General features: G+C 42.9%; 3 protein-coding genes and 1 non-coding gene across 7 annotated transcripts; all 4 read right to left on the minus strand.

The window, feature by feature from the left end:
• Positions 1-7: 7 nt before the first annotated feature.
• On the minus strand, positions 8-2601 carry rpl23a (ribosomal protein L23a). The gene is made up of 5 exons (XM_054755543.1): positions 2455-2601; positions 1694-1874; positions 1327-1503; positions 236-305; positions 8-68 (listed from the first exon to the last, which is right to left on the minus strand). Exons 1-5 carry the CDS (start codon positions 2561-2563, stop codon positions 54-56), a joined length of 552 nt encoding a protein of 183 aa, XP_054611518.1. The 5' UTR covers positions 2564-2601; the 3' UTR covers positions 8-53.
• Positions 1587-1657, minus strand: LOC129169608 (small nucleolar RNA Z17). The gene has a single exon (XR_008566453.1). It is a non-coding gene; the product is annotated as a small nucleolar RNA Z17 (small nucleolar RNA).
• Positions 2602-3873: 1272 nt separating the features above from the next.
• ddx52 (DEAD (Asp-Glu-Ala-Asp) box polypeptide 52) lies at positions 3874-9954 on the minus strand. The gene is made up of 14 exons (XM_054755539.1): positions 9808-9954; positions 9332-9593; positions 9129-9253; positions 8867-9052; positions 8646-8789; positions 8430-8541; positions 6069-6141; positions 5678-5881; positions 5526-5616; positions 5340-5462; positions 5116-5266; positions 4532-4607; positions 4367-4438; positions 3874-4293 (listed from the first exon to the last, which is right to left on the minus strand). Exons 1-14 carry the CDS (start codon positions 9892-9894, stop codon positions 4056-4058), a joined length of 1944 nt encoding a protein of 647 aa, XP_054611514.1. The 5' UTR covers positions 9895-9954; the 3' UTR covers positions 3874-4055.
• A 248-nt stretch (positions 9955-10202) lies between these two features.
• On the minus strand, positions 10203-27774 carry heatr6 (HEAT repeat containing 6). Of its 4 annotated transcripts, none has more exons than XM_054755992.1 (19): positions 27745-27774; positions 20561-20668; positions 19378-19518; positions 19193-19308; positions 17965-18079; positions 17789-17890; positions 17483-17629; positions 17185-17405; positions 16674-16848; positions 16385-16591; positions 16025-16124; positions 15489-15943; positions 14192-14278; positions 13987-14121; positions 13803-13925; positions 11690-11814; positions 11528-11624; positions 11071-11275; positions 10203-10892 (listed from the first exon to the last, which is right to left on the minus strand). In XM_054755992.1, exons 1-19 carry the CDS (start codon positions 27766-27768, stop codon positions 10345-10347), a joined length of 3231 nt encoding a protein of 1076 aa, XP_054611967.1. In that variant the 5' UTR covers positions 27769-27774; the 3' UTR covers positions 10203-10344. The 4 variants fall into 4 exon arrangements, with proteins under 4 accessions (XP_054611967.1, XP_054611966.1, XP_054611969.1 ...); XM_054755991.1 differs by lacking the exon at positions 27745-27774 and adding an exon at positions 26241-26537; XM_054755993.1 differs by lacking the exon at positions 27745-27774 and adding an exon at positions 26241-26537 and having other exon boundaries at positions 10753-10892; positions 11051-11275.
• Between the last annotated feature and the right edge of the window lie 180 nt (positions 27775-27954).

A 27954-nucleotide genomic window follows, 5' to 3' on the forward strand; every position in this document is an offset into this window, starting at 1 on the left:
AGCAGACTGAGTTTATACAAATATTTATTCACCCACACGTCTCTCCCAGCAGTTTAGATGATTCCAATCTGTAGAAGGAAAAAGATGGTTAAAGAAGATGGCTGGTTCCAACCGCAGTGTTACTTGTGATAATTAGCATCAGTGGTTCCTTTGAGCACATCACTAACATTCAGACGTGATCATTTGACATCACATGCACCAACTTGATATTTAGCATCCAACAGTCCCGACTCACCTTGTTTGCAACATCCAGCGCATCATAATCTGGTGCAAGACGGACGTACGCCTTCTTCTCACCATCTGGCCTGAAAGCACAACAAATGGAATCAAAGATTGTATCTTGAGTACAGCTCAAGTTCTTCACAAGCACAGTCATCCAAAACATCAGTAACGTCCAAAGGCTGACACGCACAACTAAAAATAACTTTTAAAAAAAGTGAAAATTTGAAAATCAATAGTAATTTTACAATCAGTCAAAATATAATGGAAAAAGTACAAGAAAGCTGAAATGGTTGGACAATTTAAAATAGCAGAAATGAAACAGTTGTAATTTTATGACAATAAAGCCAAACATTTTTGAAAAAGTATTTAGTAAAATTTTGACAAATCATAATATTGAAGAAAGATGTCATTGTATTAGCATAGGGTTACATTACTTTTAAGTTGTAATATGAGAAAAAAAAATCTAATTAGGTAATTTCTGGAAAATTAATTAGGTTGGAGAAAAAGAAAAAAGTATTCACCAAAAAAGGTCACTATTTAAAGAGAATAAACTCACAAGAGGAAAAGTGATTTTAGTAGCAGAGTTGAAATATTGATTCGAAGTGGCAATATGAGAAACAAAAACCAAATGAAGAATTTCTGGACAGTTATAAGAATAAAGTCATAAGAACATTTAAGAAGAAATTTGAAATATTTGGAAAATTGCCAAGACATTTAATTCATACCAACACTTTCATCCACATCGCTGAGCCTTCAGTAGAAAGAGTTTAGACACCCCCGTGTTAAATGCTTTGCAAGATATGCCAGCATACATTTAATACAGTTATGGACAAATAGTTGCCAAGTCTCACGTTGCTTCTTGGAAGCCATGTTTGCCGACTAATCTTACACACAGCACCGGATTTCCTGGTGATTCGCCTAACCAACCTGTGTGAGAAACGTCAAGCCAGTCCGACTTACGTGGTGGTGCGTTTGTCCTAAAAATAATAGTGCAGGCAACACAAGAGGTGTGCACTTTTTGCCACTTTTTCACTTTGTGTGCAACACTTCAGGAGTAGGAAAGTTACGTTATTACGACGACATCCGAGACAAATCGTGGCCTACCTGATGAGGGTGTTGACTTTGGAGACGTCGATGTCGTACAACTTCCTGACCGCGTGTTTGATCTGATGTTTGTTGGCCTTGACGTCCACGATGAAGACCAGGGTGTTATTGTCCTCGATTTTCTTCATGGCCGACTCTGTCGTCAGGGGGTACTTGATGATGGCATAGTGATCCAGCCTAAGGGACGAAACAAATAAGTCATCGGTCCAATCCTTCAAAGCATAAGCATTGCCTTCTTCACCAGAAATACTTCAAAGTTGCGTGCATCAGTGGTAGAGTAGCTGGAATCATATTCTTCATACTTTGATCGCTATTAAGCATCACTTGCACAGGCAGGGTGTGTTAAGTGCGAGGAAGATTGTCTTACTTGTTCCTGCGAGGGGCACTCTTGCGAGGGTACTTGGGCTGCCTTCGCAGGTGAAGCGTCTTGGGGCGACGGAAGGTAGGAGAAGTCCTAATCTTCTTCTTCTTCTGGCTGTGGACGCCTTTGAGCACGGCTTTCTTGGCCTTCAGGGCCTTTGATTTGGCCTCAGTCTTTGCAGGGACAGCTGGGATTACAAATTTTAAATACATTCAAGTTAGCGTGTATTTTAACCATGGCAAAAGACACGGAGTTGGCATTTAAATAAAGCCAACGTCAGCAAACATACAGCTGAATGCATTAAAATGTGTAGATCAGCTTAAACGCCGCCTCCTAGGTGTTTATTAACACGAACACAAGCAAACCTGGCGTGACTGCTGTGGAGTATTTTACACGACAGACGTGCGAGCTTGGCAAGCTAGCAGTTAGCATCCATCTGAAGCTATTGTTCAGACTTCAAATAACTGCTAAAACTTGGGCTACCTTTTACAACTACTAAAAAGACTTACATTGTCGTATAAAGTCTTTACATGCTGCGGATACCATACGATGGTTTAAAAACTCGAACATTACCTTAGCATTAGCAGTACACACACGCCGGTCTACTCGCCAGCGTGGTTTCTCAAGGACACACTCGGAGTATTTTAAACAGACAAGTGTGAACGATCAAACATTTACACCTAACAGTTCTGATTTTGACACCTGGGCCACATAACAAACATCCGTTTTGTCCAGTTTATGCAATAAACGTGGTAAGATACACGAACCTTCCTTCTTCGCCTTCGGTGCCATGTTGGGAAAGGAAGGCGAGACGGGGTTTCCCGGCGTATAACGCATGGGCGAACTGCTCACGGGAAAGTATCGCGATGCTTGCATGGTAACATGGCGTCGTCAAACTTGAACAGAGACGTCGAAAACACATTAAACGGGTAATATGATAGCGGCTTCATGTTTACACAAGTATATGGATTAATATGTAATTACTGAAAAGTGGCGATTTGTTACATAAACTATGTAATACATTGTATACATGTAACTATATAATACTATGTACACATACATACATATCACTCTTGTAGTCAGCTTCACACTCATATTAACCTATGTATAGCTATATAGTAGACTTAAGACAAACAAGACTTGTCCTCATATGTGTTGCCGTGCTAGGAGCCGAGTAGCGGGCAGACAGGAAGTGACGTTGGGGGTTCAGCGTTGAGTTTTAGCTTGGCGTGAGTTACGGCCGCAACAGCTGCCGATGTTTTTATTAGGAATTGTTGTGCCTGTTGTAGAATAATTTATACCAGCAGTAAAAGTCTGTTGTTTCCGGCGATCAAGTCTGGTGCTTGTGCGTCTCACCCAACATTACTGACACCTAGTGACCAGTGTTGAATACTACATAAACATCTTTGAATGCATCTTCTAAATGCCTTACGTTTGTATTTTTAGTTCATTTAGCCATATACATACATATATATATATGCTTGAAAATGCTTCAATTTAGGCAAAAAAACATACAATTTGCTTAAAATGCATCTTTTTTTTTTACTAATAATAGGCTGTATTCAATCACAAAACAATGTTTTATTCCTTAATATATTTTTGAGAAACCATAAGAGTGAAGCCGTGAAATTCGAAGCGCGAAGTGACGAGGGATGGTTGTACTTTTTTTCTTGTGAAATTGCAGTATTGGTTCCTAAAAATGTTCTTTTTTTATCATAAAAATATGACTTTTTATCCTGTAAATTGTCTTAGTTCTTGCAAGAATTTCTCATGAAGATTGTATGACAGTTTTTTGTCATAATTCCCATAGTCTGATTTTAATCTTGTAAAATTCTCAAATAAAAATAAACATGAAATAATACAGAATATAATAGAATATAATAGTTTTTAGTAAAGTTTAAGAAACCTTTTTTATGCTTGAAAATGCTTAATTTAGGCAAAAAAAATGCATACAATTTGCTTAAATACTTTTAACTAAGTGGCCATTTCAACCTTGAAACAGCATGATTTATAAATTAATATATTTTTGACAAAAAAAAACACGATAGAAGCCGCAAAAATTAGAAGCTCGATGTGGCGAGGGACTACGGTACTCTACCCTAATATCATCTACATCTAATAGCATCTGTAGTCTTTGTGTGTCTTTCTTGGGTATTGACCAGGAACTGTAACATCAGAGGAAAACATTAGAATATAAAGTTTATTCTTCATGTAGACATACAAAGATTAAATATGGAAGTAAATATGGAAGTGAGAAATGTTTGTAAAGTCATTCTACTCCTCTTCTGGTGTACTTTTCTTCTTTTTCCTGCAAAGATGACAAATGATGTCAGTTTTTTTTTTTTTTTTTTAAGTCACCCTTTTCTTCTTAACTGGCTTGCAGTTTTCCTGCCGTGGGTGTTTTCTTTTGTTTTTCCACATTTTTCTGCTTTTTATTTTCTTTCCTGCTTTGCTTCCCTTCGGCGTTGTGCGGTGTATTCGCTGTTGGAGTCCCGGCGGCTGCTTTCTTGGCTTTGGACTTGGGCTGCTGCTTCATTAAGAAACGAGGCGTGGTGCAAATGGTGCTCCTCTTGGGAGGTTTCTTCTCGAGCCTCCTCCTCACTTTGCTAAATCACAACAAAAAACCTCAAGTTCGCTTCAGGTGCACCAAAAGAGTCCTTCAGAGGAGTCGCTTCTTACCTGAGTATCTTTTTGAAGCCGATCATGTAGTCTGGCACTGGACAGCCGGCTTGTTTGATGACGTTAGCGATACTGTTAACACACATCAAATAACAAGCTAACAACACACTACAGCTTTGAATTGGATTTTTTTTATTATTTTATTTTCTTCCTGGTGCATGGTACCTGCGCAGGAGTGGTTTGTCGTTCTCGGTGAAGAAGGTGATGGCCTTCCCTCGATGTCCAGCCCGACCTGTACGACCTGAGAGAGAGCGAGGGAGATGATCATTGGGAGAGTCATCTTACAGTCGGATCTTTTTATAAAGCCTTTGCGATCCTTTAAAAGGAAAAGTGCACGTTTTTTGGGGGAATTTTGCCCATCATCCACAATCCTTTCGCATTGTTCCCCTTGGGCCTTGAGGCGTTCAGGCGCACTTGTAATTGTGAGCATTGGGCGCAAATTGGTTTTCCATGTTTATTCACGTACCCCCATGACAATTGGTGTACCCCACTTTGGGAACCTGGGATTTAGGCAGAAAACACATAACATTTGCTCAAATATGCTTATTTTTGGACTAATAATAGGCCGTGATCAACCATAAAACAGCATGATTTATGAATTCATATATTTTTGAAAAACCGTGACAGAGTGAAGCTGCAACATTGGACTCCCTAAGTGGCGAGGGGTTCTGTGTACTTTAACGTGTATTGACGGAAGCATGAAAGCTAAAAACGCGGCTAAAAGCAAAAGGGAGTGCTTTGTTCCTGACCTATTCTGTGGATGTATTCCACGGCGCTGGCAGGGAAGTCGTAGTTGAGCACAACGTTGACGCCTTTAAAGTCGATTCCTCGAGCCAGCAGGGCCGTGCAGATCAGCACCCAAATCTTCCCGCTGCGGAAACTCTGCACCACGTTGTCCCGCTAGGAGGCCAGGCGGTTAGCATCTTTCTTTTTCTGAATGTCAACGACACTTTCCTTTTTTTTTTTCCCGTACTTGCTGCTGCGTGCGCTCAGCGTGGATGACGTCCACGTTGATGCCCTCGTAGACCAGCTCGTGGAAAAGCTCCCGCGCCCGCTCGATGGACTGAACAAACACCAGCATGGGAGGCAGGAAGCCCTGAGCAAAGAATGGCACAGATGTCGTTTCTGCTCCCCTCTTTTCGTATCAGGAAGTAAAAACCTTTTTGATGATGTCCCGCATGGCCACCAGCTTGCCATTCTCTGTCCCGACAAACAACAGCTGCTGTTCCACTGACTCCACCGCCGTGTTTCTGACAAATAAAGATTGATTTAAGATTATTTTGCGGCGCCATGGACACCATGCTGCCTTACCTGTGTCCGATGTTGACAGACACCAGGTTGTCCAGGTTGAGACGACACCACTGCTCCACGTCCGGCGTGCATGTGGCGCTGAAGAACGCCCTGCGGACCTTGGCACCGGAGCACGCCAGGAAAATAGCGGCCAGCTGATCCCTGAACCCCTTCTTGCCGCCCTCAAAGAGCTTGTCCGACTCGTCCACCACCAGCCACTCCACGCTGTAAAGTCCAAATGAAAGAGGTGAAGATTCACATTCAAAGCAACAGGGGGCGCTGTAGCTTCTATTCAGGCCAAGCAGAAGACTGAAGAAAGTCACTTCCGGAAAAGGCACGATAATAAGAAACATGTTGATGCAAGTCGGCGGTGGGGCGGTACCATACGTACAAGGATGCAAAATAACGTTACCTGCTGAGGTCGATGGCAGGAGGGTCCTGCTTGAGAAGGAAGACCAGTCTGTTGGGAGTACTGATGAGGACGTCTGAGCGGAACAGAACACTCCAGTCAGGAAAAAAAGTCACATTTTGGTTCAATTTGGGTACAGAAAGTAAACAAAATACAAAACCTAGAACGCCTTAGCTTTTGTTGAAACAGCTTCAATGACTTGTTAAATCCGAAAATCTTATGAAATTACTACTCCTAATATTACCATATTCATATGATGACTTTTTTTCTTGTACAAATGCAGTCTTTTTCTTGCAGAATTCTGACTTATTGTAAAAGTCTGACTCTTTTTTTCCATAAAGTTGCAGTGTTTTGTCATAAAAATGTATGAATTTTTCTCATAGAAGAACAACTTTTTTCTTGTAAAAATTGCAGTGTATTTTTATTAAAGGGAAACTTTTTTCTCATAGAAAAACTTGCTGTGTATTCTCATAATAATTAGTCATTTTTACGACTTTTTTTTCCTCAAACTTTACAGTGTTTTCATATTTAAAAATATTCAATTGTCTCATATAAGTATAACTTTTTTTTCTCTGAAATTTGCAGTACTTTCTCAAAAACATCCTTTTCCCCCCCAATGTTTTCTCTTAACTTTGCAGGTTTTCCCAATAAAAATGACTTTTTACTAATGAATTTTTCTTCTGGAAGTACAGTGTTCCCTCGTTTATCGTAGGGGATAGGTTCCCAAAATAGCCCGCAATAAGTAAAATCCGCAAAGTAGCTAACTTTATTATTATTATTTTTTTTTTTGCAATTATTGTATATGTGTTACGACTGTAAAACCTCTCATCGTACATTTCATACACTTTTCTCAGACAGGCATGAGCATTTTCTCATAATTCTCTTTCAAAGTTCAAATTTTATGTGAATTTTTATCATGAACCTACTAGGCTGGACACAAGAGATGATTTAGTGACTCACGTGTATTTCACTCCTCTGACCGCCTCGTCCTGGCGCCGTTCGGCTGTGGCATTTTTGTAACCTTGTTAAAACATATTCCTCCTCCTCGTCTTACTCCTTGAACTGAAGATGAATTTATTCCGTAATGGCACCCTAAAGCCGGTTAGCTTCTTCTTCTATTGTTTATTGGCGGTCAGCAAGCAGCTCACACGGTTAGCTAGTTTGCTGTCTTGTAAATTTGCAGTGTTTTCTCATAGAAATTAACATTTTTTTCCAGAGAGATATAACTTTTTTTCTCAAAACTTTAGTGTTTTCTGTTTTTTGTTGTAGACACTTTTTCCTCTTAAATTTGTATTTTCTCATAAAAATAGATTTTTTTCCCCCCTCATTGAAATACAACTTTATTTTTGCATAGCTTTAAAATGTGCTCTTATTAAAACATATTAACCTTTCTGGAAGAAGTACAACAATTTTTCAGTATTTTCTCATAAAAATTCTTTTATATTACAATTTTTTTCTCATACATTTACAATGTTTTCTTATAAAAATATGAAATTTCCTCGTAGAACTACAACTTTTAACTTGCAAGTCTGCAGTGTTTTCTCGTAAAAATGAATATTTTTAAATATAAATCCAACTTTTTTCCTTGTAACTTTAGTGTTTTCTTATTTAAAAATATGAACTTTTCTTGTACAAGTACAACTTCCTTGTAAATTTGCAGTATTTTCTCAACAAAAAAATGTCCTCACAGAAGCACAAGCTTTTTTCTAAAAAAAAAACTTCAATTTAAAACTTTTTCTTCAAATGAAGGCATTAAATATTTAGTATTTACTTTTACATTTTCCCATAAAATGATTAAAAAGATTTTCCAACTTTTTTCTCCGTATTGTTCTTCTCACACTCTTGACTTTAATCTTGTAAAATTCCCAAATAAAACAAAAATAAATGTGAAATAATATATAATAGATCAGAAGGATTGTTTTTATGAAAGTGCAAGGATGCAGACAAGTACAAGAGTAAGGAGTTTGAAGAGTGTAAATGATGATTTTCTATGTAGTAAAGTCAAGTTTCTTACTGGTTGAAGTGGAGTATTAATAGCTCCAGCCTGTAGTTCCCTTCTCCATCTCTACTGAACAATGGTGGCACACTGCTTTGGTATTATCTGCTTGTATTTCACCCAGAAGGCCAAGTGTTCCCAAAAGACAGAAGAGGCTTTTCAAGCTCTGGCTTCTCTTTGGTACTGTCGCTAACCATGACTCCCGCTAGCCGAAGACTGGACTGCACTGGATTCGTTTACCGAGAAGACGTGCATCCCCACAAGCACTTCCTGTCCTTCACATAGTGTGTAGCGTTTGGAAATGTCATGTACCTCTGTACTGAACTTTTACTACAAATAAAAGGTACCATGACACCCGAATATCTCACCGTATTTTTTGTTGGATTGAGGTCCGTATTTCTTGGCGGCCAGGGACGCTTTGTCTAAGATGTGAATCCGAAACCCCGCCCCCTCTGATAGACGGAGCATCTCCCGGTAGGTCTGGAAACAAAACAATCATTAAAATGGTGGTTCGCAACTTGGGAGTCACTGCCTGATAGCGAATAGAAATTCTTATTCTTATTGCTATGAAGGCAATGTTGTACCTGGCTGGCGAGTTCTCTGGTGGGGGAGATGATGACGGCTCTGAAGCCGAGCTTGGCGGGCTGTCTGAGGTGAGCGAGCAGCGGGAGACAGAAGGCCAAAGTCTTTCCGGATCCTGTCGGAGCGCACGCCAGGAGTTCACGACCCTGATGGAGACGCTAATATATCATACACCAATACACTGTAGGACCCACAATGTGTGTGTGTGTGTGTGTATGCTCACGTGCATCATGAGCGGGATGGCCTGCATCTGAATGGGTGTGGGCGAGTTCAAGCCAGCGGTTCGGAGGTTCTCGAGAATCCTCGGGTTGAGACGGTACTCGGACTGGACCTCCTCAAATGTGCACACGGGGTCGGGCATGTCGCTGCCGTGCACGTTGATGCGGTGCTGAGAGCGGATGCGGTTCACCTAAACCGGCGGACAAGACGTGTATGAGGTCACTGAGGTGTACTTTTTGCATTGGATGTGTGGTGAAGATTTGGACCTTCTCCTGATGAAGATGCTTCAGCCTCTTTAGTGAAGACTTCTTGCCGTCACCTGGATGGTTCTTTCTGCCCAATGAGGATGTCCAGGTGATGCCAGCCACATTTGAGTTCTGTCCATTTGCATCTGAGGACAATAACGTGTACATTTAAATTAAGCTACATGATCTGGAAATCCTTTACTAGCGTTACTGAATAGCGTCACCTTCTTGCGCCACCTGCTGTTCATTAGACGTCTTTTTCTTCTCCGTGTTCCCCTCCTCATCTCGTCGCTTTCTTTTGGCCCCCAAACCAACTTCACTGTCACACTCCTCTCCATCATCACCCTCAACATCATTTCTATAATCGTCGTCCTCATCCACTCGATCCTTACCCTTGCTCTGAGTTTGACTATTCATGCCTGTGCCAAAGTAATCGATCGCAGAGAGCCGATCCGACGACGCGTCTCCCTCGTGCGTCCGAACAGCCTAAAGTACAACATTCACAGTCAGCGTGTATAACTGTAAGACATTCAAATTCATTAGTTTATAAAAGTCATTTCGTAACACCCCCAAAACAATTATCATGATAATCACGCTGTTCCACCCAGGTTAGCCAAACTGGGGCTAACGGTAGCTCCCATCGTTGCAACAATCACATATTTTCGTTGATAAAGTAATCAAATATCTATATAAAATTTACCTTAAACCGAGCGGCATCCTGACCAAACCTTTTCAGGTCAAATTTAGCTCCAGCCCCCAGTTTCCGAAACAACTCGAAGGCGTCCATCTTCGAACGGCGTGGTCAGGCGGCGGAATACTAATCAACATCCGGGTCATCCATCCAGGCACCGGCACCAGCGCTTGCTGCCCCCTAGCGGCGGACATTGAGCGTGCAGGACAGCAAAGTCAACATTACGGTCAGTGTTTTTTTTTTATCCAATTGTAAAAAATATATATACAATAAACAAAATTAAAATAATACTTACACATAAACTAATAGTGACAATAAGTTAAATGCAACCCAAACAATCACTTGGGATGTCTGAATAAAGTAAAAAACAAGTAAACCTGGGTCTGATGTTATTTTGGTGAACAATAATGTAAACTGAAACTGAGTCTTTATTTTGCAAAAAAATAACAAATCAAATGTCAGGATTTTTTTTTAATGGTGCATTTAGAGTGAATGAGTCTTTGAAGGCACATAATGTTCATGATATTGTGGTGTGACAACAGTTCATCACGGCCCCTTGCAGGCTTTCAGCAAATCTTCCAAGAAGAAAATCAGCGCGTCTTTACTGCTCTCCTCCTCTTCAGTCTTCATCGCCTTCAGTCGGGTGGTCGTCAGCTGCAGAGTCTGGACTCTCTGCTGACAGTTTAAAGTGTCCCCCCCGGCGTCTTTCTCTCCCTCTCCTCCCCCTTCGGCTTGAAGGTACTTGATCAAGTGCTCCCTGATGCCCCTCCCCTCCTCGCCGGTCAGCGAGGCACAGATGGCAGGCAAGTCCTGTGGGAGGCTGAGGTGGAGCAGGTGGAGCAGCGCCCGCGAGAGCGTGTGGCGCAAGGTGGCGCTGTAGCGGTACTCCAGAAAGTCGTGCATGTCCTCACTGGTCTCCAGCGCTGTGGCCAGCGAGTGCCAAACGCGGCCGAAGCGCTCATCGTCCCCGTAGCAGCGGCGGTGGGCGGGGACGGCGAGGGCGGCGGCCGACTTGATACGCACTTTGAGGTTCTTGCAGGACGTGACCACGTTGCAGAGGGAGGCGAACGCATCGCCAGACCAGGAGGCGGAGTCTGTGGGGACAAAAGAAACCTGCTGAGGTAAGCGAGGCTACAAGAAGCGAAACCATATCCATGCACTTTTCATGTTGCGTATTCATTTTAACAGGAAGCTGGAGCCTACCCCAGCTGACAGATTTGCCACACAGAGACACGCAACCACGACATCATACCTTCACAAGCGTTCACCTACCAAGCGGCAGGGCGGGGTTCCTGAAAGCGTTTCCCAAAGCGTAGCAGGCGTTCCATCGGACCTTCATGGTGGCGACAGACTGGACAGTTTTGACCAGCGCTCGCACAGCATCCTCTAGCGGGCGCTGGAAAGCAGAGCGGCTCAGCTGACCCTCGCGCAGGAAGTGGAGGAGATTGCCGAGGGCTCGCACGGCGTTGCACTTTACCTGGGAGGGACAAATATGCGACATTTTGGAAACGGACATTGCTGTGATAGTGTGGTCGGATACAGTAACAGATCCGTACCGATCTGCCACTCGTGGGGGACCTAAAGCGGGCGGAGCTAGACACAGTGGTGATTGCTGTCTTCCAGAATGGCAAGGAGACAAGCAATCTCGTTCTTCATTGTAGTCTTTTGTTAAGAGTGTGGAAAAGTGTTTATAAAAGTAAAAAAAAAAAAATTTAAATCAAGGCTTCACCTTGTCTTTGTCGGCTGCCGCCCGCGTGGCCGCTTGCAGCATCTTCAGCAGCAACATGTCGGACATCTCCTCCTGGAAGTCCACGTCGACACAGTCCCTGAATAAGACGCGGGGGGTTAGGAGAAGTCTCTTCAGGCCTTTAGGAGGTTTTGCTTTTCTTACATGTTGACGATCAGGGTGTCAGTCAGGTTGCCCAGAGACCAGGCGGCTTTGGCGCGAACGTTCGAGGATCGGTCGTCGAGGGCGGCAAGGATGGCGTTGGCTGTGTCGGCCACAAACATCAAGTCCTGAAATGAAAAAAGTGATCGCTTGTGACGTCCGATGAGCATTCCTTGTTGAAAACGCAGGTTGTTTCTTTTGATTGCATAAGTGCGTTCACCTGGCATCAATTGTTTATAAATTGTTATATATATATTATATATTGTTTTATAAAAAGTCAATTGTTTATAAATAGAATGTTAGAGCATAGAAAACCTGTTAACAATCTTCTAAATTTGCTTTTCCACATTATTAGAGCCACCTAGCCATGAAATATTCATTAATTCATTCATTTTCTATGCCGCTTGTCTTCACTAGGGTCGCGGGGGTATGCTGGAGCCCATTCCAGCTGACCTTGGGTGAGAGGCAGGGTACACCTTGGACTGGTCAGCAGCCAATCGCAGGGTACACACACACATGAAAAAAATGATTAGACCACCCTTGTTTCTTGAGTTTATTGATCCATTTTAATTCCTGGTACAACTAAAGGTACATTTGTTTGGACAAATATAATGATAATAACAAATATAGATCATAAGAGTTGAATTTAAGAGCTGATATCTAGAAACTTCCATGGTTTTCTTGATGATAACCAAAACACTTACCAGTAAGTTCCAACATGAATAGCTATAGCATTGTACTGCCAAAAAATTGAACTCTAATGAGCTATTTTTGTTGTCATTGTTATATTTGTCCAAACAAAGGTACCTTTAGTTGTATCAGGCATTAAAATGAGCAAGAAACTGAAGGAACAAGAGTGGTCTAATCATTTTTTCCATGACCGTACAGACAAACAACCATTCACACTCACATTCATACCTATGGACAATTTAGAGTCTCCAATTAACCTAACATGCACATTTTTGGAATGCGGGAGGAAACCGGAGTACCCGGAGAAAACCCACACACGCATGGGAGAAACATGCAAACGCCACACAGATGTCCAGTGAAGAGTCAAACCCAGATCTTCCAGATCTCCAGACCGTGTGGCCAACATGCTAACATGAAATAACATGTGTTGCGGTGCTAGGGGGAGCTGAGTGGGAGGCAGACAGGAAGTGACGTCAGGCGTTCAGAGTTGAATTTTAGCTTGGTGTAGATGACTGTAACAGTGTTTCATCAGGGATTATTGCGCCTCTTGTGAGATCATTCAAAGCTGCTTTTCATAGTTAGCGAATAGAAAACCTGTTTACAACCTTCTAAACAGAGCTTTTATTAGAGACCTCTAGACATGATATAACAGCCCTATAGTCACTTTTACACTCTTATTACCCAATACTGTACACATAATACCAGAAAATATGCCATTTAAGACCTAAATAAGACATAACAGACTCACACATGTTAGCATTGGGAAAGACAAACTGACTACTTCCTGCAGTGGCTATGTCTCATGTCTCATCAATGTTACATTGTCACATTAGTGACCAGTGTAGAATGCTACATATCAAAAACATGTACTGGATTTAAATGCATCTTCTGAATGTCTTATATTTGTATTACAGTACATTTAATTATGTTTATGCTTGAAAATGCTTGATTTAGGCCAGAAATGCATCAAATATGCTTAAATATGCTTTTGTTTTTACTAATAAGCGGTAGTCGAGCACAAAACAGCACTGATTTATTGTTAATTAACATATTTAGAAAGATGATGATAAAGTGAAGCCGCAAAATCAAAGCGCACAGTGGCGAGGGACAACTGCATTTGTATATCCTTGAAAATGCTTAAGTTATGCAAAAAAAAACCACGTACAATTTGCTTGAATATGTATATTTTTGACTAATAATTGGTCGTATTCAACCACAAAAGGAAATGTTTTATTAATTCTTGTATTTTAGAAAAACCATGAAAGAGTGAAACCACGAAATTGAAGCATGAGGTGGGCGAGGGACGACTGTAATGATTTAGGACAGCACTACACCGTCAAATTTCATACCCTCAGAACTCCAGCATACTGACGGACATGTACTGACAGAAGTATTCGGGTTGGGACAGCCCTAGACTTGCTCCTACCTCTCTCAGACAAGGGAAGAGCACGTAGACCCCCAGAGCCCTGACGGCCGCTGTCTTCACCAGGTAGTTGTCGCTGTACGTGAGGCCCAGCAGAACCGTGATGCACATCAGCTGGGTCTTGTCCTGGAAGCACCGCAGGCCGTCACACTAAAGGACGGGACAACACCTAAAGATGTCAACTCACGGGCAGCTGAGCGAAGGCGTGCGGCAGGATGGAGGCCAGCGTGTCGCAGGCGCTGGTCTGCAGTGTGGGATGCTGTTCGTTCTGCAGCGCCGCGTTCAGCGGCCCGCTCAGCACCTCCGTCCAGAACTGTACCACCTGCAGAGAGCAAGACGATTAGCATACGTCATGTTTAAGGCAGATTGAACACGTGAGGCATTGCGCATACTTGGCTCAGGGGGACTCGGGAGCTCTCTGGAACGTCGCTCTCTGCTCGGTACTGTTGGATTATTCCGGATCCGAGCTCCTCCAGCAGCTGCACAGGAGGTTTAGATGCCTTTTTCAACAATAATCTAATACAACAATATAGTGGAACCCGTTGATGTCGACCAACTCATCAAGTCACAGTCAACTGTGTTCTTCTTATTACTAAAAAATACAATGAAATTACTGCAGCAGCTGTTAGATAAAAGTATAAAACAGGGGCGTCCAAAGAGCAAGCCGGGGGCCATTTGCTGCCCGTGGCTGTTTTTTTACAGGCCCGCGGCACATTACTAAAATAGAATTTAACAAGAAAAATCTAAAAAAAAAAAAAAAACAGCAAAAATGGAAAACTCAGCAGTACTTTAATAAAGTCAAAATGTTAGGAGAAAAAAGTTGTAATCTAATGAGAAAAATTGTTAATTTTACAGAATAATGTACTATTGTGAGGAAAAATAACATCATTTTAGTAGCATAAAGTTGAACTATTAAAGAAAAAAGACAGTTTGAAGTCCTAATATTGACAAAAACAAACAAAACAACAAATAAAGTTGTAATTTTTTGGAAAATTAGGTTGCAGAAAAAGTTTGAATGTTACGAGAATAAAGTCTAAATATTCTGGGTCATAATTATGAAAAAAAAAATTACAAGAAGAAAGTTGAAATAGTTGGAAAATAAAAGAAAACAATAGCGGAAAAAAAACTCCAGCTGACAATAAAGTCAAAATATTAAGAGAAAACAGTCTGATTCTAACAACAAAGTAGTGGTAATTTTATGAGAATAAACTCATAATGTTAGGAGGTAAAATAATGACATTTTAGTAGCATAGAGTTGAAATATTAAAGAAAAATACAATATTTGGTTAAAGTTTTAATATTTAATATTTAATGTTTTACAAGAAACAAACTAAACAAAATAAAGTTGTAATTTTTGGAAAATTAGGTTACGGGAAAAGTTGTATTGTGGGAATAAAAAAATATTATGGGAATGAAATCATAATTTACGAGAAGAAAAATTAAAAAGATTATTGGAGACAAAAGTAGGAATATTGGGATGATATAAAAGATCATATGAAATACATAAATATATAAAACATCAACATCAATATTTTGGTTATGGGGGCATGGACATATAAGCAGGTTCCACTGTAGTATAAAAAAACTCCATGTACATCAATAGTGGCACATACTGTTGTAGACAACCATAATGCATCCCACCAACTGTAACGCTTGCTTCACATGCACATTCAAGACAAGAAGTGCTACCTTAGCGCCGTGAAGTTGAATAGACGGGTCTGTCTCGGCCAGGCAGCGGGCGCAGAGCTGTCCAATGTCGCACAGGCTGGCTTGAGCCAGAGAGATGTAACCTCGCACCAGGTGGGACAGCACCTGCAGGGCCTCCAGCCGAACGGGCGACGGCTCCAAGGCCCCCACCGCGCCCCCCTCGCTGTCCGATTGGTCGCCCCTAGGCTGAGTCACCAGCGAGGCGCACAGCGTCAGCAGCCACGGCGGGGCACCGTCCACCTCCCTCGGCGTGCGAGGAGCGCGCGGCGACTGCGCCTCCCTGTGCCGCCAGCTGAGGGCACCGTCCTGTGGCGTGAGGGAGCCGCCGCCCGTGCTGCCCTCCGGCTGACGGAGGAGGAGCTGCACTTCAGGGAGAGGTGCCTGAGTCGTCACCAGGGCGCCGTAAAGCGTCAGCGCCGAGACGCGCACGTTCACGTCTGATGGAACAAAGCGCAGGTTTTACAAGAGTGGAATCGCTTCAAGAATGTAGAAATCATTTTGGACAACAAATTTAGGACCTCTGTTCCGCACATAAGGACGAATCTGCTTCCACAGCGAGCTGAGCAGGCCAGGCTTCAGCCGGTGATACGGAGCGTTGGACACCAGGTGAGCCAAACACTGACAAAGTAGACAGACGTGTCACTCAGCTGCACTCCTTCTTACACTAACACGAGGAGGAGGTGCCATAGTTCTTACACTAACACAAGGAGGTGCACTCGTTCTTACACAAACACGAGGAGGTGCACTCGTTCTTAAATTAACACAAAGAGGTGTGCTCATTCTTACACAAACATGTGCACTAGTCCTTACACTAACACAAGGAGGCGTCATAGTTCTTACAGTAACACAAGGAGGAGGCGCACTAGGGGTCATCTCACCTTTATGACCTGCGTGAGCGTCTGAGGAGACGTTTCGGCCATCAAAGCCAGGCCGAGAGTGCGATGCAGCTCTCGGATGGCTGCAGCTAAAGTGAAGGAGAACGGCGTGTAGGAGGTGCGAGGGGACGCCGTGTCTTCCGCCACCGCCAGGAACTGCCGGGAGCCGTCCAGCATGGCCGACAAGGCCTGAAGCGCACATGCTCGAACCTGTGGGGCAGCAAGCAAGCCATTGGTATATGCACTGGCATGGTGTCCAACTGGCAATTGGCTGGGCGAGGGCGTCTTGCACCTTCGGTGAGGGGTCCTTGAGTATGATGGTGAGCAAAGTGGGAGGCGGTGGTCCTCCAACGGGTGAGTCCGGGATGAATGAAGACCAGTAGCCGTAGAGAGTCCGCTTCTCCACACATTTTACCACGGCGAGCAGGCAGTGCAGCGCCCCCTGGCGTACACGAGCGTGAGAAAGTCTGACCGGGAACATGTACATAATGAGATCCAGTACAGGTGATGTATTAAAGACTGACGCTGTCAGAGGAATATGCTGCAGTGACACTACATCTGGCAGATGGTGCTGTGGTCAGAAAAGCTTGCTGCCTATGGTAGTTGGCGGCCACTTTGTTTGACATTACCACCACCTCCAGGACTGGAGAGGAAAAGCCCCGCACAACATGATCTTTCCAGCAAATGAGTCAGACGGACATGTTTACTGAAGGTTTTGGAAAATCTGAATATTTTTATATGGTGCAAGTGTACCTAATGAAGAGTCCTATGGGTGTATACTAATCTTCGTACAGCCTTAGTACCTTAACTTGCTCTGTGCGCTGCCTTCCGGGTCGGAAAACTCAGAGTCAGAAGTGCATCGCTTCCATGAGGGGTAGAGAAGAAAAGATTTGGCTTCTGCTTCACTTCCTAGTTTGTGAGACGCTGGCAGTGCCGTCTTTCCATCTTCTTCACCCCCCTCGTCCCGCCTGCTGTCCTCTGCACTCGTCTTCTTCGCCTTTCCTCTCGACTTCCTCTTCTTGTTCTAAGACAAGAAGCATCACGAGCAAATGTCATCAGGCTCGAGCTAAAAACTAAAAACGCATAAGGTGTCCGCCTCACCCCAGCGGACGCTTTGGCTGGTTCTGATGGTTTTGGGGCTTCCGCTGGCTTGTGAGGGGAGGGGCTCTCGTACTGTGGAAGAGGAGCTGGGTAAAGCATGGACGGCCAGTCCGCGCTAACGCCCGGAGCTCCTTGGAACATGAGCTTCTGTAGGAGCATTAAAATGACACAATACCATTACCATTGTTCAAAACTATTTTACTCCATTATGTGAAATGAGCGTTAACATTGATTGCAGTCGGGTAGGAAACACAGGAGTACACGGTGAGCTTTTTAAGCTCACTTTATTGAGCACGATTTTGGCACCTTCAGGGCAGCCAGCACCGATCCGACCTCCTCCCCTCCGCCAAACTTCCACTTCCCACCAGAGAGACAACAGTGAAGTCCTTTCAGCGCCACCTGGACCACCTGCACATGCCACACCGGCAGTTAAAAGGTCTTTATCGCTTCCACGCTTCCTGACAGAACAAAAGCATCTTTACCATGCAGTAAAAGACATCTTCCGTGTTGGAGGGTTTGGGCGCCTGCAGTGTTTTCAGGAAGACTGAGAAACACACACTCTTGTGCTCCTCGTCCAGCGGCGGCTGACCGGGAATCCTGACAAAACATTTAAAAATGATTTTAGTTGGATATGGATGTGTGTTCAATACACTTCATTTTATTTAAGGCAGGGGTGTCCAAACTTTTTGCAGCGAGGGCCATGGTGAAAAATGAAAGGGTGCAACTTTGCCACTCTGATATTTTGTAAGAACATGCTAAGAAGTTATATATATTTCAAGAAAAAAAAATGCATCTCAGCTTTGTCATATAGGAGAAAAAGGCTATTTTTAGTATCAACTTAGCTTTTTTTCCCCATTTTTGCTGTTCTTTAAATGAACAAATATTTCTACTTCATTCTTAAATAATCTTCCTAAATTTTCTTTTCATAATATTAATACTTTTTTTCCCATAATAGTTTGACTTTATGCCCATAATATTATAAATTTGTCCCCAACCTAATTTTCCAAAAGTTTTATATTATTTATTTTATATTGTTTGTTTTTATATTTAGTTTTTTCTTTTAATACTTCAACTCTATGCCATTAAAATTACATTATTTTTCCTCATAATATTACAAATTAATTTTTGTAAAATTGTGACTTTTTTGTCATAATATTTTTACTTTATTCTGGTAATATTACAGGGATTTTTTCTTTCCATTTTTACTGTTGTTTTTTTTCCCCAACTATTTCCACTTTCATCTTGTAAATGTTGTTTTTCTAATATTATGACTTTATTCCCATAACATTATACCTTTTTCCAAAATCTCCATCCATTCATCCATCTTCTTCCACTATATCCAAGGTCAGGTCATGGAGGCAGCAGCCGAAGCAGGGAAGCCAGGACTTCCCTCTCCTTACTTCTTCCAGTGCCTCCCAGCAGACCCTGAAGCATTTCCAGGCCAGTTGAGAGACAAAGTCTCTGCAACGTGTCCTGGGTCTTCCCCAAGGTCTCCTACCTGACTCCAAGTTTTTTTCTCTTAATATTTTCACTTCATTCTTTAAAATAATTTTTCCATTTTTGCTGTAGATTTCTTGTTAAATGAGATTTTTAGAATGTGTCGTTAAAAAAAAACTGCACTGCACTTTGAACACTCCTGATTTAAGGTCACTCAAAATTGATATTTACCGCTATACTGTGTTTTTGTACATGCATACATATACAGCCCACCTGAGACAGATGTTCGCCATACATGTGAGAGCCACATGGCGTAAATCCATATCTGGCTGAGCAGGGGTGCTGTACAGCAGCAGGACTCCATCCTCACCCAGTAGGTCATTGAGGTGCTACGGATGACATAACAATGAGCAGTAGCGGCCATTGCATCTAAAACAAGCGCGCGTCCGGACGTCTACCTGGTGGCACTGGGGTCCGTTCCCGTAGACGACAGTGGAGAGCGCCTGGAGGACGCCCGGGTGTGTCCACGTGTTGCACACTTTTAAAGCTCTGGTGATGTAGCTCAACAAGACGTCCAGCGTCTGCTCATCCATGATCACCTTCGAAAAGAAAATGGAGAATGGACAACTAAGGCCGCACAAAAAATACTGAACAAAAAACGTCAACTGACTTTTCTTTTGACTTGTCTATATCACGGGGATGAATGTATTGTGAAGCGAGCAAGCATGCCATGTTTTTTTTTTTTAGGGATGCACAATTTTTTTTTTCAAGCTGATACTGATACCGATAACTTTTGCTTCACAAGACCGATACCAATACAATAACTTTTCATATATATTGTTTTTTTCTTTATTTTGTAACTGTAGAAATGCACACCTGGAGGTAAGAACGACTCAAACAAAGTTGGATTTGACAAACTGTACCTGTAGATTTGTCCTTACCAAATATAATGAAATCACTAATATTAACAAACCATATAAAAAATAGCGGCGGCTCAGAACTACAATCCGTGACCCCAAAGGGTTTACTAGCCGACAAAAGCAGGTATCTTCATGACGAAATCACAGATTGCATTATTTTTGCACTTTTCAAACACCGCAGTGATAGGAACAAGCCCTGGGCATCGTCCAGGTGACCTATGATGTTTGATGTTTTTTCCCCTTGTCTTGGAATGTCTGCAGAGCATTTGGCGAAATGTCTTCCTCTGAAAACAGTGAGAAGTCCCCCACGATCGACACCATGTTTGTTTGCAAGTGAGCTCAGGGGACGTTACCACATTACGGCCGTTTGCAGCACATCGCAGAAAAGGAAAGCTAGATTTGCTCCAGCACACTACGGGTAATCTCACCTCGTTGGAGCTATGTGTGTGTTTGTTGTTTTTTTTACATTATCGGATTTATCATTATGATGTCATAATTCCTCATATCAGTCGTTCAATTTATTTCTACAAAAAACAAGAAAGGCAGAAAGTTCATTGGAAGTTTCTTTAAAGCAGAACAATGTGGAGTCTAATAATGATGACAATAAAAAAAAACTGTGATTTCTTTCAAACAAAAGTACATGGTGTTTGTGTGTGTTTGTGTGTGTGTCACATTTTTTACAGAATTGCTCAAAGTTGTTAGCGGACAAGCGATGAATTACCTTCAGCTGGTTGAGAAGGTGATGCTCAAGCTTGCACAGTTTGACCACCAAATGTTCTTGACTCAGCGGCACAAGACGGCTGGCGTCCTTCAGCAAGGCACACACATCCTGAAAAGAAAGGGCTGATTTTTATTTTGTGACTCTCCTCTTACTTCAGAACTCAGGCAAACCATGTACTGTACAGCCGCCCCTCGCCACGGTGCGGTTTGAATTTCGCAGCTTCACTCTATCACGGTTTTTAAAATGATATTACTAATAACTCATGCTGTTTTGTGGTTGAACACGGCCTATTTGTGAAAAAAACGCATATTGAAGATAATTTTGGGTACTTTTTTACTATTTGAAGCATTTACAAGAATAAAAATGGCTAAATGTACTGAAAAACAAATTGAAAGCATTCAAAAGACGCTGATGAAATGTAGTATTCTACACTGGTCACTAATGTTACTGTACGGTTGGGCGAGACACACAAGCACCAGACTTGATCAATGCAAAACAGGCTTTTATTGCAGGTTTGAATTAACTCACAACAGGCACAATTATAATCATCATAATAATCCTAATAATACCATAATAAGGCAAGGTCACTTCTGGACTACATTTACTGCAACACGCTGTGAAAGGGTGATGGGTTTGTGTTGTTCTGAACATTCATTTCCCAGGATACGAATGTGAGAAAGGGTTTGTGTTGTTCTGAATATTCACTTCCCACTGTATATCTGCTGACCTTGCCTACCAGGTGCTTGTTAAAAAATAGTAACTCTGCGTGCGAATGCCTGAGTTTCGGGGCCGGCCACCCCGTTCTCACGCTCGCACGAACAGACTGGTATAAAGAGGGGAGAGCGAAAACACCTAGACGGAGTCTGCTGCGGGTTGTGATCGAACGCCCAGCCGATTGATGCGAACTCTTCCACGGGTGTTGGCTCTCCACCCTGTTGGCGTAGGTAAGAGGCTTTTTCGCTGCAATCATATATCTTGTGTGTTGATGCTTAAATAAATACGCCCTTGTTTAGGCTAAAATACCTTGATGTGTCTGTGTCATTCTGTGTGCCGACTGAACACGATCCTCTAAAAATATTCTAAAACATTTTTGGCGTTGTCGGCAGGATCACGTTCAGCTGCATGCAGAATGGCTTTGTGCTGTATAAGAAAAGTGAAGAATACAGATGTCCTCACCATGGAGGAAGTGTCGTCAGGGTGGGTAGCCCCTGACGAGGTGAAAGGGATAGGCGCCGTCTTACGACAACGCGGGGGACGCCCTGGGCCGTGGGCTGGCGATATCCCTGTAGCAAGCGCGGAGGCGCTGTTACGAATGTTGAACAAGGTTGAATATAACGAGGAGGCACCCTTGAGGGGAACACAGGAGAGTTTGTGGATCTGTGCAGAGGCATGGAAGGAGCGTAATCTAGCGGTGGCGAAGGCCAACGCTCAGACGGCGCAACAGACCAAGCAGCTGCAGGATAAGGAAAAAGAGTTAAGGCGAATGCAGTGCATAATGGATAAGACCGTTATGTGCCTGTCGCAATTGATTCGTGCCGCCCAAAATCGTTCATCCCGTAAAGTTGATGCGAAGCAAGTTCGCTCCTTTGTGGCCGGGATGAGTGAAGATTGGGATCCCGGGGGTTGGGATGGGGACATATGGGGAGATGACCCAGATGAGAGGTTGGGACCTCTCCCCGATCCGCCCCCGGTTCGAAGTATTTATCCATCATTAAAGCAATTTAAGAAAATGCAACCTGTTACACGACGACATCAGGTGCAAGGCATAGCAGATATGAGGCAGATGGTGGACGCACAGGGGCAGCCTGTGATAGGAGAACACGGGCGGCCTGTGATGGAGCCTGTGCTTGAGGTGCAGGAACAGCGGTTGATTAAGGAGGACTTTACACAAGATGAGGGACTCTGATTTTGTCGAGATATAAACAAAGGGAAGAAGAGGCGAGTTAAGTTTGAGGAGGAGGATGAATAGGATGAAGGCCAAGCCCAAGTCCTTAAGACTACCTGGTCCGCCACGGATATACGGCCTCATGTAGAATTAGAAATTTATTGGAAGAAATCTGTACAAAAGGTAACAGCGTTGGTGGACACAGGGGCTGAGGCCTCGTTGATTAGTGGAAATCCGGACAAAATTAAAGGAAAAATCGTGCCCCTAACGGGAATTGGGGGACAAGTAGTGTACGGGAAAAGTATAACACTACCACCAAAAATCGGACAAATGCCCATTAAAAAGTATACCGTTGTAGTCACTCCCATAAAGGAGTGGATAGTGGGAATGGACATTTTGACAGGAATGACTTTGCATTTAAGACACGGGAAGTTTATGTTTGGAGACCTTAGGAAAATAAAGTCTGTTTTGGTGGGAAAAGTGCACATGGCACCATTCCCCATACCTGAAGCGACGACGTTAATCTCCATGGAACAATATAGAATCCGTGGGGGTCAGGAGGAGATTACTAAAACAATAAAAGATAAGGAGAAATTGGGGTACTTTGTAGATTATGGGGGAACAACCCGTGGTTGTACAAAAAGATGACAAAATTGCACAGTTAATAATTAAACCATGCAATATGACCTCAGTACAGGAGATTACTCCACCTGAGGTTGTTACTTTTAGAAGTACTAGAGGTTTTAGTTCAACAGATAAGGTGGGAGCTAAAGTGTGGGTGAAGCAGCGGGATGGTCCTCCACAACCCGCTGAAATTATAGCACAGGGAAATGATGCTACCGTGAGTGTCATGTATTCAGGACAGGAGAAATGGGTCAATGTACCTGTGTCAAAATGTTACTTAAGGGAAGATTAGAAAGTGTAGGATGCTATGTCCAACTGTGCTTCTTTGTGCAGGTAAATGATCAACTGGAAACGCTTTACTGGAGTGCCAAGGAGGGCTCGACATCGACAAGATGGCTGGGGACCGCGGACCTGGTGGTGCCGGCTCTTTGGTCACGCGCCTCTTTGCTCTTGGTGTCATGGTGGCCCACTATTGGGGAACAACCCAAGAAACGACCCGGAACGAGTGCAGGACCACGTGAGCTGTCCGGCAGGTCAAGCATGTCTGATGGCCAACATCACCAGTGACTGTAACATCTACGTCTGTTACACATGCCTGGCACAAAGTCTTCACGTCCGAATGGCCCAAGCTACTCAGAGGACTGTGGTGTCATGGACAATCAAGTTTCCAAATCTCCCAACATGTCATCGACGACGTCGAGAGTGGTATGACACGCTGCTTGGAGGGACTGGAACGGTGTTGGGGGTGTCCAACACCATCGACGGGGAGGTCACGCGTACAGTGCTGTCAACCACTGGACAGTATACATCACGGGCGTTACACCAAGTTGGGGAGTGGTTACCTAACGGGATAGGTACACAATTGAGTAATGTCAATTTATGGACGCATCAGTACAATTGGCAATTGACTATGTTTAACGAAACTTATCGCTCCTTAATGAATCTGACCCAAATTGCCAATTGGACTGCTTGTAGTATGCAAATGTTACATGCACGCATTCAGAAGGAAAGGTTTATAACTGGAGTTTATACAGGGAATTATCATCAGTGGAGAAATACTTGGAATATTAGTCAAAAACTATGGCTCCAACTATTTCCGGAACAAACTGTTTGCAATAACACCCAATGCAAAGGTTATTGGTATCAATACAATGTAACTCAAGTGAAAACTGTATGCCGATATGAAGTACTTCCGGTAATATCAATACATGGATATCATTATCTGCATGTGAGTGGAGAGTGGTTTGAAGCCGCAACAAATACGACTTATGACACTGATTTATGTGATAAAACTGATCAAGGGATGGTATGTACTTTACAGATGGGTCACGCTAATCCATATTTGAGTGATAGTCAGGTAACATTATGTGATTGGAGTGTTGAGACACCACGAGACATGCTATGGCAGGTAGGGCCACATTACCTATGCGTAGCTACCATGAGACAACACCCACAGTTACCTTCAGCTCCATTCGTTGGCTGTCTTAATGATGTACACCTGTGGCATTGGAATAATCAAACGTATTATCTCACCAATTACTCCCAGGAGTCCAGATTGTCAGCGGTGCAGTGGGAGGTTTTGCGCCACCCCTGGACTGTGTCTCTGGACCGGTTCAAATGCGCATTGGACCGGTCCACAGAATTGGAGGATCTGATACAAAGACATAGGTACAATGTCACGCGGTTGTGGGTGTCCACATTAATAGCCGGGGATGAAGTGAAACATGTAGCGAGGCTAGTGCAGCAGAGTTCCGCCCATCATTGGTGGGATATTTTATCTGGAATGTCTGTAACTGCCAGGAAAACCATACTGCCACCCTTGTTTATTTTGGCAGGATGCTTAATTATATTAACCTTATGTAACGTATTCACTTGCTTGTATGTTAGACAAGCTAAAAGACAGCTTGAGAAAATAATTTTTAATCAGTGGTAGTATTATGCGAATTGCTGTGTGTGAAAGCGATGCCCCTTTTGGGCTTACCAAAATTGAGGTAATTGTGGAAAGCGGGGGACCGGATATTTGTGTTTGGAATTTTCATGTTGCGGGGAATATGATGTGGGGTGAATTTGTCTGTGACACACGGGCGGATTTACTTGAGAGGGTGCAACACGATCTGGTTAATTGGAATAATTGGGAGGGGAACATGATGAATAATGAAGATTTTATGAATTTAGGAAAATGATGTTCAGAACATCAAGAGTGGAATGTGAAAGGGTGATGGGTTTGTGTTGTTCTGAACATTCATTTCCCAGGATACGAATGTGAGAAAGGGTTTGTGTTGTTCTGAATATTCACTTCCCACTGTATATCTGCTGACCTTGCCTACCAGGTGCTTGTTAAAAAATAGTAACTCTGCGTGCGAATGCCTGAGTTTCGGGGCCGGCCACCCCGTTCTCACGCTCGCACGAACAGACTGGTATAAAGAGGGGAGAGCGAAAACACCTAGACAGAGTCTGCTGCGGGTTGTGATCGAACGCCCAGCCGATTGATGCGAACTCTTCCACGGGTGTTGGCTCTCCACCCTGTTGGCGTAGGTAAGAGGCTTTTTCGCTGCAATCATATATCTTGTGTGTTGATGCTTAAATAAATACGCCCTTGTTTAGGCTAAAATACCTTGATGTGTCTGTGTCATTCTGTGTGCCGACTGAACACGATCCTCTAAAAATATTCTAAAACACACGCACAAGCATGAGTCCCATTTATGTCTTAAATGGCTTCTTTTCTCTGATTGTCGACTATCTTGGTAATACGAGTGTAAAGGTGACTATGGATGTAATTTCATAGGGCTCTAATAATGTTTAGATTTCAGGGGGGCGTGAGAGGCACTTTCAATGTTACCTGCCAACATGTATGAATTTGTTGTACTCAGCACGCAATTTGACTCTTGAATACACTCGTATGCTGCACTGCACTTCTGTTGCATTTCGCTTTTTTCAGTTTCAAGTTCAGTCTATACTGAACAGATAAATAATTATATTTTATCAGCTTCTGAATAGTATTTCAAATCGGGGGGAGGAGGGCTAAAAATTGTTTTGTCCCTGAGTGGGGGCATGACAGCAGATAATTGAGAACCACTGATCTAACCTGATCTGCATTTAATCTGAGCCAATCCAGCTGGAGCCCCGGAACATAGCAGTCATATTAAAGTGCGTTTCAAGTGTAATAGTCACCTCTGCTTCAATGTTGATGTTGGGCTCCAGGATTTTGTTGAAGTTTTCGGAGATGAGCTGGTCAAAGAGCAGGTTAAGCTCCTCCCGAAGCTGCGCCGAGTCAGCCCGCAGCACTCGGAGTTTGGCGGCGCAGCGGGAAAAGAGCCGCTCGGCGTCCGTCTGCCAGCCGCCCGCCCCCTGAGGAGTGAACGGGGCAGCGTCGGCTGACAGAGCCACGGCGGGGAATTTGGGCGCATCGCGGTGGATGATATCGTTCGACGTTGCCGGTAGTGCGGTTTGAGCCGCCATGTTGGTGATTCTTCTTTGTTGGTTTTAATGTTGTTTCACAAGAAGCTGAGTGTTAACACTGCCACCTATTTGACTGGAGGTTGATGAAGCGTATGGCAGTGGAATAAAGAGGAAATACACTAAGTCCCCAACTAACGAACACAATTGGTTCCAGACAACCGTTCTTAAGTCGAATCGTTCTTAAGTCGGAGAAAAGGTAATATTACCAATGATATAGGTACTACATGTACGTGTATACATATACAGTATATGTGTATGTATGTAAATATGAGTTTGGATGTAGTAGTAATATTAAACGAGCCACTACTACTAGCCACTACTACCACTACTACTAGCACTTGCACTCGATTTATCAGCCATGATAACGGATAACAAACGTCTCTGTAAAGTATGGAATGGGGTACAAACGGCGTGCTACGAGATGTTATCAGCGACAAATGCAGACAAACTTAGAAAGGTCGCGCGAGAGGGATGCTGCTACCCACCATTTGTAGCGGCGGAATGGCGCGCAATACAAAAATAGCACCTTTGTATTTCGAAAAAATGTAAGTGACAAAATATGGCAATTTTCGAAACAAATCATGAAAAAAATAGACCAGTCGGCTTGTGTTCGTATCTACGAGTGTTCGCACGTCAGCTGTTCGTTAGTAGGGGACTTAGTGTATGAATAAGAACAGCCTGCTATAGGTTGGCAACCAGTCCAGGGCCCAAAGTCAGCTGGGATAGGCTCCAGCATACCCGCGAAAAGTTGAAACAAAGTTGAAACAGTAAAAAAAAAAAAAAAGCCTTAAAGTCATAATATTATGAAAAGCAAACAAAACTAAGTTGTAAAATTAGGTTACGTAAAAAGTTGTAAATGTTGCAAGGATAAAGACAAAATATTATGGGAATAAAGTCATAATTATGAGAAAAAATGATACAAGTTGAAATAGTTGACAAATTTAAAAAAAAGTAACAAAAATAAATACACTAAGTCCCCAACTAACGAACACAATTGGTTACAGACGACCGTTCTTAAGTCGAATTGTTCTTAAGTAGGGGAAAAGGTAATATTACCAATGATATAGGTACTACATGTTTGTGTATACACATACAGTATATGCGTATGTATGTAAATATGAGTTTGGATGCAGTAGTAATATTAAACGAGGATAATTAATGAAAAAAACAATAATGAAAAATGATATAATAATACGTAATGATAAATGTTATTTACCTTTGAAGAGGAGTGGTCAAGCATACGTCGTTGTGGTGGTGGAGGAGGAGGAGTTATTGAAAAAAAGGACAAATAGTCGTCGTGGTTAGACTCTTCTAAAAGAGGTAGTGTTCTGTGGGTGGTGTGGAATTAAGCAGGCGTATTAACTCTTCATAAACTTTAATCACACGCTGTGCCGGGTTGCATCGTACAGCTACAATGAAGCTTTCC

The sequence above is a fragment of the Dunckerocampus dactyliophorus genome, chromosome 16, assembly GCF_027744805.1.
Source record: "Dunckerocampus dactyliophorus isolate RoL2022-P2 chromosome 16, RoL_Ddac_1.1, whole genome shotgun sequence".
In the NCBI taxonomy this organism is placed as follows: domain Eukaryota; kingdom Metazoa; phylum Chordata; class Actinopteri; order Syngnathiformes; family Syngnathidae; genus Dunckerocampus; species Dunckerocampus dactyliophorus.

Bases quoted from the DNA above. Each gene is read 5' to 3' on its own strand.
- rpl23a (XM_054755543.1), bottom strand. From the start codon at position 2,563: ATGCAAGCATCGCGATACTTTCCCGTGAGCAGTTCGCCCATGCGTTAT. The intron at 1,875-2,454 runs GTTCGTGTATCT...TTGTAATCCCAG, and splicing joins ACCGAAGGCGAAGAAGGAAG to CTGTCCCTGCAAAGACTGAG. The intron at 306-1,326 runs GTAGGCCACGAT...TTGTGCTTTCAG, and splicing joins AAAGTCAACACCCTCATCAG to GCCAGATGGTGAGAAGAAGG.
- ddx52 (XM_054755539.1), bottom strand. From the start codon at position 9,894: ATGGACGCCTTCGAGTTGTTTCGGAAACTGGGGGCTGGAGCTAAATTT. The intron at 9,053-9,128 runs GTCCAAATCTTC...CCGCCGGTTTAG, and splicing joins AGCATCTTCATCAGGAGAAG to GTGAACCGCATCCGCTCTCA. The intron at 4,608-5,115 runs GTCAGGAACAAA...GCTCTCTCTCAG, and splicing joins GGAATACATCCACAGAATAG to GTCGTACAGGTCGGGCTGGA.
- heatr6 (XM_054755991.1), bottom strand. From the start codon at position 26,528: ATGGCGGCTCAAACCGCACTACCGGCAACGTCGAACGATATCATCCAC. The intron at 19,309-19,377 runs GTAGACGTCCGG...TGTCATCCGTAG, and splicing joins ACGGACCCCAGTGCCACCAG to CACCTCAATGACCTACTGGG. The intron at 14,279-15,488 runs GTAGCACTTCTT...CCTCCTGTGCAG, and splicing joins TTCAACTTCACGGCGCTAAG to CTGCTGGAGGAGCTCGGATC.